Genomic DNA, 15,462 nt, shown 5'->3' on the forward strand with positions numbered 1-15,462 from the left:
CCCAGGATATGGTTGCCCCTCTGGGCTCCAATGCTCACTGAGGACTCATGTCCAGCTTCTCATCTCACCCCCAAGCCCTTCTCCTCAGGGCTGCTCTCCAGCCATTGTCCCCCCAGCCTGGATTGGTGCCTGGGGTTGCACCAACCCAGGGGCAGGACCTTGTACTTGGCCTTGTTGAACCTCCTGAGGGTGGCACTGGCCACCTCTCCAGCCTGTCCAGGTCCCTCTGGATGGATCCCTTCCCCCTTGGGTCTCAACCACACCACACAGCTTGGTGTCATCAGCAAACCTGCTGAGGAGACACTCAATCCCACTGTCCATGTCTCCCAACAAAGATGTCAAACAGCACTGGTCCCAGTACTGACCTAATCTGTGCTGTCTGTGCAGATGACACTGGGGGAATAAACCCCCATCATTCAGCTGGAAAATTCCTCTGTCTCCTCCATTTTATCATCATGATGTGACTGTCACTCTGCAGGAGGGGCTGGATGATGACCCACCTCCCAACCTTGTTGTTCAGCAGGACATGAAGGACCCTCAGAGGCAAACCACACAAGCTGGGAAGTGCTTTTCTTTCTGGTTTTTTACCTTCTCTTTAATGATTTACCACCAAAAAAACCAAAAAGCCAGTTGAAATATATTTTTCTCCAAATATATATATTTATATAATATATAATCTTAGTTAACTCAAGTATATACATTATATAATAAATAATGCTTATAAAAAGAGAAATTTTCTGAATATAAAATAAAACAAACAAAATCGACCTCTACACCTTTATACAAAACTTTGGATACAGCAGATTGATGGAAAAAGATCTTCCATTCAGTGCTAGAATACCTGGCTACAGGAAAATAATTACAAGGCAATAAATGTTCTATTTATTATTAAATACCTTTTCTTGATTAAAACAAATGAACAAACAAACAAATAAAATGGGATTTTGTTTAAAGTACTTGGAGGCCTCCCAGACACTGAATTCCAGATACAATTTTAAATAGGATGCATCTCAGGGATGGGTTGTTTCTGAACAGGGAGGGTTTGGAACTCTCCTGGGATCTTGACCCTTCCAGGGCTGCGGGAGCTCCTCATGGTGCTTTGCAGAGGAGGGGCTGAGGATTCTGCCCTGGTTCTCCAGCCACAGGTCTGAGGGACAGAGCCATGTTCTGTGCTCCCTGGGAGGGGTTGTCACAACTTCAGGGGTTCAGCCAGATTTCTGTTCCATCACTGATGCATGAGAAGCTGACCATGAGGCAACAATGTGCCCCTGTGGCCAAGAAGGCCAATGCCATCCTGGGGGCATCAAGAAGAGCGTGGCCAGCAGGTCAGGGAGGTTCTCCTGCCCCTCTGCTCTGCCCTGGGGAGGCCCCAGCTGGAGAACTGGGCCCAGTTCTGGGCTGCCCAGTTCCAGAAGGACAAGGAGCTGCTGGAGAGAGTCCAGCCCAGGGCACTGAGATGCTGAGGGGGCTGGAGCATCTGGCTGTGAGGAAAGGCTGGGAGAGCTGGGGCTGTTGAGCCTGGAGAGGAGGAGGCTGAGGGGGGATCTGCTCAGTGCTGATCAATATCTCCAGGGGGTGGCAGGAGGATGGGGCCAGACTCTTGCCAGTGGTGCCCAGGGACAGGACAAGGGGCAATGGGCACAAACTGGAGCCCAGGAGGGTCAACCTAAGCATGAGGACAAACTTCTTTGCTGTGAGGGTGGCAGAGCCCTGGGACAGGCTGCCCAGGGAGGTGGTGGAGTCTCCATCCCTGGAGACATTCCCACCCTACCTGGACATGTTCCTGTGTGAGCTACTGTAGATGACCCTGTTCTAGCAGGGGGTTGGACTTGGTGGTCTCCAGAGGTCCATTGCAACCCCTGACCATTCTGTGATTGTGTGCTATCAGAATGTGGTTCTTGGTCCTCACCACCTGTGGAGGAGCCCACCAGGACAGTATTGATTGGCTTTCAAAGGTCAATGTGCCATCAACATGGGCCCAAAACGAGGGGCAGGGAGAGGGATGTGTCCTGGGGGGCAGGTGGAAGGACAAGTGCTTCTCTTGTGCTGAGATGGGTCATGGGATGCGTGTGGCTACACCCAGGGCCCAAACCCCTGCCAGTGGTGTGGAGTCTCTTTATGGATCAGCTGCTGGCAACTCCAGAAATCCTGTGGGAAGGAAAGGGTCTGCCTGGGATTGTGCTGTGGGATGAAGGTCTCCCTTCCCCATCTGCCCTTGCCTCTCCTTTGCTGGATGAAGGGATCAAGCCTGTCTGGTGAGGGAAGGCTGACAAGAAGTCTTGGACAGAAGTTTCTTCTTGCCATGGCTTCTGTCTCCTCATCCCTCGGTGATGCTCAGAGCTGGTGCAGCAGCTCTCCTGGCCCATACCCTGTGCCCAGAGAGATGCTCTGGGCTTGTTCTGGGACATGAAGTTGTATTAGTTAATAGCTGCATCAACTGGGTGGATCTGGCCAGATCCTTAAAAAGCTCCATTGAGCAGGTGGGTGCAGCCCCAGGTAAGTCCCAGCCTCACCCTGTGGGATCTGCTCTTGCCCTGGGCCAAATGCCAGAAGATCAGCTCTCGACTCTGGTTTCCTGCTGTCTTCCTCAGGGGTTTAGGGGATGAGTTGGGGCTGTGGGAGCAGAGGGCAAAGGGCCAGTGGGAGACTGGCTGTAGGGCTTGGGTTTGTTTTCCCACATCATGTCCAGGAGCAGTAGGGAAGGGGCCTGGCTGGTGCAGGGTGTTGGCTCCTTTCCTCCTCCCCACCACATCTGCTGAGCCAGAAGGCAGAGGAACCTGCTCAGCTTTCACTGTCTGAAGTTCATTTCCACCTGAATCCCTGGGTTGGGTCTACATGGGCCAGACCTCAGGAGGAGGATGGAGCTGTGAGCAGCACCCTGACTGCTGTGACCTTGCTCGTACCTGCTCTGTCCCTGCTGCCCCCACACAGCCCATCGTGCCCAACAGCCCGAGAAGAGCCAGGGGATCAGTCACCTAATGTGTCTGCAGTGTCAGGTCCTGCCTTGGACCTCCTTGCCTGGGGTGAGATGCTGTGAGCCTTCTCCGCAGCACTGGTGGTGGCTGTGGGAGGGTCTGCCCTGACCAAGGGCACTGGGATTTTTTCATGCCATCCTTTGAGGCCACCACTTAGAGACTGATCACAGGGTTGATGGACGCCTTGGCCCTGCTCTGGAGCAACCTCCCATCAGGTGGAGACCTACCTACGTTTACTTGCAGGTGTGGACGTCGTAGACACGTGTGCACTCCTGGCAGCTCACGTAGCAGCACCAGTGGAAGATGCAGTGACACTTCTCCTTCCGTTTCTCAGTCCTGGTGTTGTGGCCACGGCCGCAGCACAGCAGGTCGCAGCCGTCGATCCCGTGGGACGTGACGTTGCAGGTTCTGTCCCTCGTCCCAAAGGAGCCCGTCTCTGGGTTGGGCTCACAAAAGTTGGGGGAGTTCTCATAGTAGACCAGATCCCGCTCCGTCGGCGGCTTGAAAAGAGCGTACTTGGCCCTCAGAGTTTCTACCCATCCCCGGGATTCCCGGTGCTTTTCCACCACCATCTCGGAGGCGCTGTCATATTTGTCCTTCAGGTAGTCACCGATTGCCCGGAAGTCTGGCTGGGCCCACCAGCAGGTCTTGACCTCACAGCTGCCTGAGAGGCCGTGGCACTTGCACTTCAGGTGCATGTGATCCAGGATGGTCTGTGCAGGAGGGAAAACGAGGGGGTCAGCAGCAGCTCAGGGTGCCCAAACCACCAGTCTCAGATGCCCACCTCTGATACCTGGGTTTAAACATCTGATCTGAACTTGGCCTGGAAGGCGTGGGCTTGGGTGCTGTGTGGGATCTTGGGTGTGTGGCAGAAACATCTCCAGACAGAGACGTCCTGCTAGAAAAGCATCGTTAGGAGGGGAGGTTCAGGAAGATTTTTTTTACCCAAAGAGTTGTCAGAACTGCCCAGGAACGTGGTGGAGTCACCATCCCTGGAGGAATTCCAAGAACATACAGCTGTGGCACTTCAGGACATGTCTCAGTGGGCATGGGGTTTTTTTCTGGGTTGATGGTCGGACTTGGTGATCTTACAGGTCATTTCCAACCATGACAATACTGTGATTCTGTAACCAGCTGTCAAACCCAATCCCATCCAATCCAACCCATTCTAATCTAATCTAATCCAATCTAATCTAATCCCAAGGTCTGATCCTTTCATTGGGGTCCTCCCTGTCGTGTGGGGTCAGTCAGAGCCCAGGGGAGCTGGGGGCTGCAGGATGTCTCTGGCACACGTGCATGTGGACCAACCCCCTTGTCCTGGCTTTGCTGACAACCTTTCACTTTATGCCTCCTCTCTGACAGTTGGCACTAGAAAGGGAATGAAACTGGGAACCTAAGGTCAGGACAGTCTCTCTTCCCCAGAAATCTCCTCTATGTGGAGAAAAACAATAACTGATTTTTTTTTTTTTAATTATTAGGGTTTGCTTTTTTTGTTGTTTGTGCTTTTTTTTTACATAAAGCTGCCAGTCATTGACACAAGCTAAGGAGCTTCTACCCTCCTACTTCTGCCTGCTGTGGTATAGAAAGTGGTGTCTCATGTTTGCTTCAAGCACTGGGGTTGCAGATGACCTAGAGCAGGTGGTGGCCCAGGGACCTGCTGAGAGCAGGAACACACAGAATGTTTCAGTTGGAAGGGATCAACAATAAGGAGCTAGTAACCAACAGGGTTACAACAGGCAGTGCACAGGAAGGAGTAGGATGGGAGGAAAGTCCTCTTCACCATTGGCCTGGGATCTTGGGCAGTTGAGTTTGGTTTCTACACACTGCCCTGGAGATGTTTGCAAGGAAGTGAGGTATGTTTTAGTTCTTCTTAACTCCCACCTGTCTGTTTGGAGAGAGTGGAAATGCTGTGCCCTGGAAAATAATCCCAGAAAGCTCCTGCCTGGGCATGATCAAGGTCACACTACACCCTGGGGAGCCATACTGGGCCATCCTTGGAGGCCTGGAGGACCAGCTCTGGGTCCACCGAGCACTCACCGTCCTGCCGGCCTCGTTGTTGTGCCTGTTCATGGCTGAGCGGGCGTCCGGCCGGTTCTCCCGGGCGTCTGCGAACTCCCGGGACACCAACACCCCGAAGTCAGCATCCTCGCTGCATCCCCCCCATTTCCAGCCATCTCCTGGAGGTCCTTTGTGGTGGGAGTCACAGCCACAGATGGTGGACGTGCCCTCGGCACAGGAGCGGGTCACGGCGAAGGCCACCCCTGCCGAGGCGATGGCGTGGACGAAGGCAGACTCTCTGGTGGCTGGGGAGAAACAGAGCCTGGGGGATTATCAGTCAAGGCAACACTTGTGTTCTCCTTCCCAACCTCCTCCTCCATCACCTACATCTCACTAAAAAGCCAGAAGTATTCTGTTCATTTTTCAACAAGCCTTTTCTGAACCAGGTGCCGCCTCCCGAGCGGGCTGGGCAGGAGGGGCTGGGGTGTGACCCCAGCTCTGCACGTCACAAGGGCAGCGTTTGCCCCAAACATGATGGGTGCAGGATTTGACCCAGCACCCACGTGTAACCAAAACCCCAGTGAGAGCTTGAGGGGCCTCAGAAGACTGGAGTAATACCTGGACTGGAAAGCAGAGCAGAACTCCATGGCTGGAGGTGGGTAGTCCAAGGGGAGATGAAGAAGCTCATTCACCCGCTGAAATGGGGAGAGGTTTTAGATGATACAGGACACGCAGAACAGAGCCCAAGGGCTGGTGGATACTGTTTAATTAAGTGCTCCATCTCTGTCCATCACCTCTTCCACCTGTGACCATGGCAGGTCAATGGTTCAAGCCCTCCCCAGCCATGGTCATCCTGTGGAGCCCTGACCTGGACTTTGGACAGCAGGAGCCAAAATGCACATGAGTATGAGCAAGCCACCAGAAGCCATAAAGATGTTTACATTGGCTGTATGTTATAGTCAGGTGAGAAAGACAAGGCCAAGCAGGATGTGTGGGAATCACAGAATCTTAGGGGTTGGAAGGGACCTGGAAAGATCATCTAGTCCAATCCCCCCTACCAGGCAGGGTCACCTACAGCACATCACACAGGAACTTGTACAGGTGGGTTTTGAATGTCTCCAGAGAAGGAGACTCCACAGCCTCTCTGGGCAGCCTGTCCCAGGGCTCTGTCACTCTCACAGGAAAGAAGTTCTTTCTGATATTCACATGGAACCTCCTGTGCTCCAGTTTGCACCCACTGCCCCTTGTCCTGTCACTGGACATCACTGAACAAAGCCTGGCTCTGTCCTCCTGACACTGCCCTGAACGTGTCTGTGAACACGGATGAGGTGGCCCCTCAGCCTCCTTTTCTCCAAACTAAAGAGACCCAGCTCCCTCAGCCTTCCCTCATCAGGGAGATGTTCCACTCCCTCCATCATCTCTGTGGCTCTGCCCTGGACTCTTTCCAGCAGTTCCCTGTTCTTCCTGAACTGAGGGGCCAGAACTGGACACAATATTCCAGATGTGGCCTCACCAAGGCAGAATAGAGGGGGAGGAGAACCTCCCTTGGCCTACTAACCACCCCCTTTCTAGCCCACCCCAGGATCCATTGGCCTTCTTGGCCACAGGGGCACATTGCTGGTCATGGTCATCCTCCTGTCCACCAGGACCCCCAGGTCCCTTTCTCCTACCCTGCTCTCCAGCAGCTCAGCCCCCAACCTGCACTGGTCCATGGGGTTGTTCTTCCTCAGGTGCAAGACTCTGCACTTGCCCTTGTTGAATTTCATCAAGTTTCTCCCCACCCAACTCTCCAGCCTGTCCAGGTCTCACTGAATGGCAGCACAACCCTCTGGTGTGTCAGCCACTCCTCCCAGTTGGGTGTCACCAGCAAACCTGCTGAGGGCACACTCTGCTCCCTCACCCAGGTCCTTGATGAAAATACTGAACAGCACCAGTCCCAGGGCCGACCCCTGAGGGGCCCCACTGGTCACAGACCTCCAACTAGATCCTGTCCCATTGACCACAACTCTCTGACTTCTTCCTTTCAACCAGTTCATGATCCGCACTAGAACTGGCTGCTCTGTGCCTGGAGCCTCCAAGCTCACCTTAAGTGCCTGAAGCCAGGGAGCTACTGTTCTTCATCATGAACCAAAACCTCTCCAGCAGCCCTGCCTGCTGCAGGACCTTCTGCCTGAACACTGGTGGGTGGTACACCCAAAGCAGCAGGTGGCATGGAGCAGATTTTCTTGGCCTTCTACTATGAGAAGACACTTCTGAAGTATTAGAAGCACCAGATAACTATATTGTGAGGAGATCTTGAAGACCTAGGCCTGGCTTTAGATATGCTAGAGGAGATAACTTTGTCCACTTAATGTGATGACAGTTTTGTACTGTGAGGTCTAGGAGTTCCATGTCATGGTTTTGGGAGTCTTGCACTTGTAAAATGGACAATACACTGTTAAATTGAAAAGGTGTCTCCTGCTTTGTATATTTTGGTATTTTAACTCTTCACTAGGTCATAGTAGAACTTGTGATATGCTCTGAACTCAGCTGGTCTTTTTGTTGGTTCTCTGACTAGTGGCTGTTCCACTGAGTTGAAGGCAGGGCAATGGCAACTTGGAATTTTTAACCCAGATTAAAGCCCAGTCAGTTGATATCCTTTGTTCCTGTGCTCACATGGGCTTTCATCTTTAGGAACTTTGAATGGCTCCTGGATTTACTTCCTGTGCTTGCAGAGACCAAAGCCTCCCTTCTGCTGTGCTCCAAGAGCTGTATTTATTAAGTCTTTCCATAAATGTCCATGACACTCATCAGCCTGGGTGCCCGTCTCTGCATCTGCTTCCGGGCTTGATTGCTCCAGAAGGGTGAGGATAAGGAAATGCTGCCTTCCAGCTGTGGCTGGGGCTGAAGGAAAGCCTCACGTTGTGCCAGGGGAGGCTGAGGTTGGAGCTTGGGAACAGTTTCTCCCTGGCAAGGGTTGTCAGGGCCTGGCCCAGGCTGCCCAGGGCAGGGGGGAGTCCCCATCCCTGGAGGGGTTTCCAAGCCCTGGAGATGGTGCTGAGGGACGTGGGGCAGGGGTGGCCTGGGCAGGGCTGGGGGAAGGGTTGGACTTATGATCTCAAAGTTCTTTTCCAACCACAATGATTCCATGATTCTACCACAGCTCAGGGCAGCTCAGAGCTCTCTCCTGACTTAGGGCACAGTCTGGTGAGTCCCTTGCGTGTTGACCTGCTCAGCAGAGTGACAGAAACTTTGGTCCCTGGACTTGGAGTCTGGGTTCTTGCAGCAATGATCTGGCTGCTCAGCTGCAGAGCTCTGCTCCAGAGGGTTTTCAGGCTTTCTTGGGTTTTGGTGATTTAGGTTGTTTTTTTTGTGAGGTTTATTTTATTTTTATTTTTAAATATTTTTTTCTAGCAGAGCAGACAGTGTTTCTCTATTTTTAGTCATTTTAAAACCAACAGGAGTTTGGCCTTGGGCTTCAGTGAGGCTGTCCCAGGCACAGGCTTGTCCCAAGCATGGTCTAAATGATATCTCAGTTGGCTTTCTCCTTGGGGACACCCTTTGGCTCAGAACCTGGTGGAACAACGCACAGTTGGTGTCAGTTCTGCACCCTGGGTCACGACACTGGAGCACTGCAACCCTGTGTGGCATCTGAGGGAGATGGAGCCTGTAGGTCTCTAAATTCAGAGGAGATGTTGGGGCCGTGTCTCGGGGTACTGTTGCAGATGCCAGTGCCCTGGGTGCAGTGGGAGGTGTAGCTTGGCCAAATGACTAAGACAGTTGTCAATGGGTGTGGGACAAAGCCAGGGTTTTCTGCTGGCTCAGACCAACTATGACTTTGGAGACCATTGTGTCCTCCCAGAGCAGGAGCCATGAACCATCTCCTCAGCTGCCCCACGCATCCCTCACCTGCTCTTGCCTCGTGCCCTGGGGGGCTCATCACTGCACCTTGTCCTTGGCCTGCAGAGCTTCTCTGCAGAGGTGGGGTGAAGCTCCCAAAACCCAGGCATCTTAAACTGAGCTGATTTCAGCCCGTGCAGGCGACGGGAAGAGGCAGCTGGTGGGGACATGCCAGCTGTGGAAATGCACATCTGTCCTTGGCTGCAGCATGAGGAACTGGGATCTAAGAGTCAAACATGATCCTAAACCAGGTCTGCTGGGGCCTGCTGGGGCCATGCTGTGGTTTTCACTTTCTTTTAATTCAAACTCTTCCCTCCTCACCTCTGATGTACCAGCAGCATTTCAGCCTCTGCCTACTGAGTTTTCCTTAGATATCTTTCACCAACCACTTATTCTGGGCCCACTGGGGGCTCTGGGCCACCAGTTGAAGATGACTGCTCCAACTGGAGTGGTTCAGCCTCACAAAGGCTATTTGGGTGGCTGATGATCTGAAGCAGATCAGATTAGAGAAGCTGGTGAACCCTTCTGGCCCCAGACCAGGACAGCTCAGGGGCAGAGGGGGAGGACATGAGCTGCTCTCCTTGCTGACCTGCCTTCGCTTTCCACCCTGGGAGGGGGTCCAAAGCAGGATGGAGAGGGGCAGCAGCTTTCTTGAGCCTTCCTGGGTGCTGGGGTGGGAGCCGAGGCTGCGGGTGCCCGGGGGGGCTGCACCCCTTCAGCAGCTGCCCCCAGCACCCCCGGGCGGTCCCGGCTGTGCCACAGCTGGGAGGGATCGGGCTGTGGACACAAACCCCTTCCCCTTGGAACTGTCCCCTGGGTCTGGGCGAGGAGCCGGGAGAATTTCCCAGAGATGAAATGTGGGAGCAACGTTCCCAGAACCAAGGGAGGGGCTGGCGAGGGAGGATTAGAGCCGTCTTGACAGTGCACCGCGGCGACTGTGTCCCCGCCGGGCCCGGTACCTGCTGGGCCGCTCAATTTCCCATTGTTCCCGCCGTGTCACACTCTATTACCCGCATAATGCCGAATGTTTCCGCCGGCCAGCGTACCCACGGCACAGAGCACTGGCATTCCCCAGGAGCACCTCGTAGCAACGGGGCAATGTTCCCCTGTCCTGCCGTCACCCCGCGGTCCCGCCAGCCCGGCTGGGAACGCCGGGCCGGGGGCTCCCCAGCCCCGCGCGGCTAAAGGGCGTGTGAACGCGGCAGCGGCTTGAAACGGCTGCGGCGCCGCGCGGTACCGCTCGCCCTGCCTCACAGTAGGGGAGGAAGCTTAGCTCTTTCTCATCGGTATAAGCTTATTTTTCTTCTCTCTCCTCTCCCTCCCCCCCCCCCGCTTTAAGCTGCTGAGTTTATATCAAGACGGCCCCTGATCCCACACGCCCCTGTTTAGATGCAAATGACTGCGGGTGTCACGGCTGAGAAAAGCCGTGGGTTATCGTGGTGCGGGGCTGCCTTTGCACAGCTCGTGTCAGGGGCTCAGCCCGGCACACCAGGACCCCCAGGGCCCAGCCCAGCTGCCTCCCCTGCACCCGCAGCCACGCACGGCCAAGCGCCGTGGGGAGAGGCTGGAGCCCGGCCGGGCGGAGCGGATTCCTTCCCGGAGCACCTTCCTGGAGGGGGCACAGGGCAGCCGCCGTGTGAGGAGGCAGGAGAAGGGCTGTTCCCCTCGCTCAGGACGTGGGGAGAGGAGCTGGTGTGTGCTCAGGATGCTTGAGCTTGTGGAGGCTCCTGCTAAACTCACTCCTGCAGATCCAGTCCTGCCTGCAGCTCAGAGACCTCCTCTCCATCCCAGGTGCCAGTGTCCAGCTGCCTGTGGGGTGTTCCTGCCTCCTGCACTCACAACCAGCTCTTTCTGGGCTCTGTACTTTAACCAAAATCCCAGAGTTTATCACTAGCACAGAGACCCGTAACTGCTCGTCCTCCCAGAGCAGCAGCAAGGCTGTTGGCTCAGCCTTGGCTTTGGGGTGGGACTTGGCTGGAAGAGACGTTGTCTTTTAATAAAAACTGACCTTATTTTAAAAAGAAAAGGGAGGGAGAGAGGGGGGAAAGCAGGTTTTTCTTCCCTCCTTGTCCCAGACTACACACCTGCCTTATAAATCATCTCAGAGAATTTGCTTGTAAAAACATGATCTTACCCCACATTCTGGGGTTCGTTTTGGGGTTTGGTTTTTTTCCTAGCCCAGGAAAAAAAAAACCCAAACCTAATAGGCAAAAAAGAAAACTTGCAGGAAGCCTATCAGTGGCCCTGGGAAACCAAAGCCTTGCCAGCTACAGCTGGCACACATGGCAAAAAACACCGGGAATCTCAATTTTGGGTAGGGGACATGGAGGGAAATCAGGTGGGTCAAGGCAGAACTGTAGGCAGGGCTGGTGCTCAGCAGCCCCCAGGTGGGAGCATGTCAGTCCCCCAGGTTTCACTGTGCTGTATGTGCTGGGTATCACTTTGCTGTGAGTTCAAAGCCTAGAGGGCCCTGGGGGGCCTCCAGGAAAGCTGGGAAGGGACTTGATATAAGGGAAAGGAGGGTTGGGATGAGGGGGTTGGGGGTGGTTTAAGATGAAAGAGGGAAGACTGGAACTCCTGCCTACCGAGGAAAGGCTGAGAGACCTGGGGCTTTTTAGTCTAGAGAGGAGAAGACTGAGAGGGGACCTAATAAATGTCTATAAATACATGAGGGCTTCAAGAAGGCAGAGACAACCTCTTGTCACTTGTGCCCTGTGACAGGACAAGGGGCAATGGATTCCAACTGGAGCCCAGGAAGTTCCACCTGAACATGAGGAAGAACTTCTTTCCTGTGAGGGTGACAGAGCCCTGGGACAGGCTGCCCAGAGGGGCTGTGGAGTCTCCTTCTCTGGAGACTTTCCAGACCTGTCTGGATGCCTTTCTGAGTACCCTGCCCTAGTTTTGGTCCTGCTCTGGCAGGGGTGTTGGACTTGGTGGTCTTCAGAAATCCCTTCCAACCCCCTGACATTCTGTGGTTCTGTGATTCTGTGATTAGGAAGAAACTCTTCCCTGTGAGGATGGTGAGAGCCTGGCCCAGGTTGCCCAGAGAAGCTGTGGCTGCCCCATCCCTGGCAGTGTTGAAGGGCAGGTTGGATGGGGCTTGGAGCAACCTGGGCTGGTGGGAGGTGTCCCTGCCCATGCAGGGGGTTGGATCTAGATGATCTTTAAGGTCCCTTCCACCCAAACCATTCTGGGATTCTAGGTAGGATGCTGTCAGAGGAGAGATTTGAGTCTTACAGTGAAGCTGGGAAGTCAGATGGGGATGGAGCTGCAGACCACTGGGGACAGGAGCCCCTCAGGCTATTTCAGGTTGGGATGCCCTGTGCTCTCATGCTGATAGCAGCCCCAGAAGCCTGGATGATGTGTCCAGAAGGAGAAAGCAAGGAAGGCTTGAACATGTGAGCTGTGAGAGGGTCTGCACAGCCCAACCACCGCAGACGGCTCCAGTGTTCACCCACGCTACATCACTCTTCAGACGAAGCTCTGCTGGAGTGGAAGCAGGTGCAATTAACATTTTTGCAGCTCCTTTAAAATGAAATTATCCTCAATTTCTTCTCAGGCTGATTTTCCATGCTGTTGTTGTGAAAACTGCACCTTTGAAGTTTTTTCCAAAATAGCTTCAGTCTACCCAAGGGAGCAGTCAAGGAGATGAACAGAGATGTTGCTCTTCAATACTTAGAGGTGATTTCATCCTGGTAGTTATCCCAGCTTAAATTACTGGCTTAGTATTTAATCCCTGTTGGCCTAATGCACAGTGCAGACTGCAACAGTGTTTGTCATCTTGAGTTTGAGTCCTGATACTAATTAATGATTCGTAGTTTGTGGTTGAAACCCCTCCACGTGTCCTGGAAGCCAATGAGAATTGAACACAGCAACGGCTGCCACAGATGCTGAGGGCTGGGCCAGATGTTAAATGTGCAGCCAGGGTTGTTTATGGGTCTCAGTTCCAGTTTGTGGGTCTCAGTTCCAGTTTATGGACACAAACCCCTCAATTTCTGCTGCTGCTGCATCTAAAGCACATGGGACAACAGCCTGGGAGAAGGGATGTCATGAGGGCAACAGGAGTGTCCGGCAGCCCTACCCACAGCCCTGCAGCAGCAACGAGCTGTGTTGGTCCCCAGGTTCCTCACAGCTGACAAGATCCATCAGGTCAGGACAAAAGCCTTTTTATTGCCAACATTCTCTCTTCCTTCTGCTAAGAAACCTGTGGCTGAAAAGGTTTCTTTGCAGCTTTGGATGCTGCAAACTTTGGGAATCTCAAAGGCTTCCCTGGTGTTGCTTGCTCCTTTGTAGATGCAATGAGTCCCATCCTGTCTCTGCTTGTTAATTTTCAAGGTAGCAGAGAAAAGACTTTAACACATTTAGAAAACTGTAAATAATAACCACAATCAAATGGGTTGGACTTTGATGTGTTGTTATTTGCAGACGATGGTGTTTATTTTTAACCGTTCTACTTACAGCTTAGTGAGAGGTGAGAATAAATACATTTTCCAAGCTAATTTTCTGGCAATGCTGTCTAGGAGACCCTTGATGTGTCACGGGGTGATGGGGAAAGCTCCATAACAGATGGGCTCCATCATTTTTCTCCGTCAGAAGAGTTTCTGAGCAAGGGGTGATATTTTACTTTGTCAGCTTGGAGTGCACGGAAATGTTGAGGCATGTCCAACATGTGAGGTTTTGTTCTAGCCCCTGCAGCCGAAGGAATCCTCAAATATTCTTCATAAATTCAAAAGTTCAGTTGCTCATGATGCGGAGGATGGTTGAAATGCAGTTTTTAAGTGCTGTTGTGCTGACAGAAATGGTGGTGAGAGATTTTCAGTGAACAGTTCTTTCGTAACGTGTTTAAAATTGTTATGATAGAGGTTTTTTTATGGCAGTTTTTATGGTAGTTTATAAGGAAATTCAATCTTTCTGATCTTGTAAGTGCTGCAGTTTGGGACGTGCCTTTAGTAGGCAGGAAGCGTGGCAAGCCTTGGTGACAAGTTATTTGGCAGTAAATAGAGCAGTTACCCCAAAGACACCCTGGCAACACAGAATTGAATCTCATGGTCCCTCTTAGCCCTCTCATATAACTTCACAATCCTGATTCCTGCAAAGAGTTGCACTTTGACCCAAACAAGTCATTTTCCCTGCAATGTCCTACTGATGTTTCAGGAAACTGCACCGTTAGTGGGAGCTTGAAGAAGATGTCATGAGCTGTTTGTGTGCAGAATATTGTGGCTTAGTAAGGAAGATCCACCAGGAGACACACACAGGAGACTATTGGGAAAGAATCTGCGGTCCTAGTTTTCAACCCTATTTTGTCCCATTTCCTAAAGATTCCCATTTCCAAATTTTCACTGGAAAGAATAGCTTATTTTTCAGTAAACACACTTTATTGGAGTGTGGAGACTCAGTGTGCTTCGATACCAATGAAGCCAGAAATGATTTTGGTTGCATTTAGGAAGCTGTGAAGCCAAGACGATGTTTCAGATGTCCCGTGTGCTGGGATGGAGTCAGAGCAAGGCATGTGCTGGACATCTTTCTTGAGTTTGACCAGCTGCCTTCAGAGAGACATTTGCAGTCTGATCCTGATAGTCAGGATCCTGGTAGAGGCAGAGTCCTGTGAGCATGCAGACATGCAGCCCCTTGACCCTGGAAATGGGGAAGAAGGCTGGGAAGTGAAGAACCTTCTGGAGGTTACTGGGTCAGAGAATTCCAGACTGGTTTGGGTTGGATGGGACCTTAAAGACCATCTAGTTCCAACCCCCTGCAATGAGCAGGGACATCTCCCACTAGACCAGATTTCTCAAAGTCCTGTCCAACCTGCCCTTGAACCCTTGGTGGTGGCATGGACAGGGCAGGTGTGGTTGGAGTCAGATGGTGCATGGGAGCAGCTCTGAGTCCCCATGCTCCCAGCAGGCAGTGCTTTGTTTCTACCTGGAGGAGCTCAGCACATCAAATCTTCAGGGAAGGTTCCTCCAGAAGGAGCAAAGCCACAGCCATGAGTTGGCCCTGGTGACTTCCACATACTATTCCCTTCAGCCATGGGATGGGATGGAGGAGAGGGGAGGGTTTTTTCTGCACCATGTGGTTCATTTTCATAGACGTTTTAATGTGCTTTAATCTAAGATCTTGGTTTGGTAACAGAACACCTGAGATGTGGGGTAGGTTGTCTGCCACCAAGGTCCTCCGTCTCCCTCCTTTCAGGCCATATTAGGCTGCAGGTTTGTGGTACAGATGCCCAGTGGTCTTGGGGCCCAACATCTCACTGCTCAGTGAAATGCCCAGGCTGGGACCTCATAGGGAACCTTTATTGTGCCTCCTCAATGTGCTTCCAGTGTGCTTGATCTGTGCCAAGGGCTCTAGAAAGGTGGCCTGTCAGAAGCAGGTGATGAAGAGGAGCAAGCACGTGTTAGGAGTGAGGAGAGGGAAAATATGTTTACTCTCCCCTTTTGTTCCCAGCCCAGACCGTTTTGGGCCCATCTGTGAAAGATGAATTGAAATCCTGACTAGGCCTGGTCAGGACCATGGAGTTCAACCATGGCTTCTCACTGGCAGGGGAGCTGCTGCCCACTGATCTCCTGGGGTGAACAGTGCATGCTTCAAAGGGCATGACCCTTTGACCTCA

General features: G+C 52.6%; 1 protein-coding gene across 1 annotated transcript in view; it reads right to left on the reverse strand.

The window, feature by feature from the left end:
• Window positions 1–2,988: 2,988 nt before the first annotated feature.
• WNT3 (Wnt family member 3) overlaps window positions 2,989–15,462 on the reverse strand; it is a 47,113-nt gene continuing 34,639 nt past the window's right edge. Inside the window, exons 3-4 of the mRNA XM_051640426.1 lie at window positions 5,013–5,278; window positions 2,989–3,688 (exon numbers count right to left, since the gene is read on the reverse strand). Of these exons, the coding sequence (XP_051496386.1) occupies window positions 3,209–3,688; window positions 5,013–5,278 (746 nt within the window). The 3' untranslated portion in view covers window positions 2,989–3,208. The remainder of the gene's footprint in view (window positions 3,689–5,012; window positions 5,279–15,462) is intronic.

Source organism: Apus apus, chromosome 25 (genome assembly GCF_020740795.1).
Source record: "Apus apus isolate bApuApu2 chromosome 25, bApuApu2.pri.cur, whole genome shotgun sequence".
NCBI lineage: Eukaryota > Metazoa > Chordata > Aves > Apodiformes > Apodidae > Apus > Apus apus.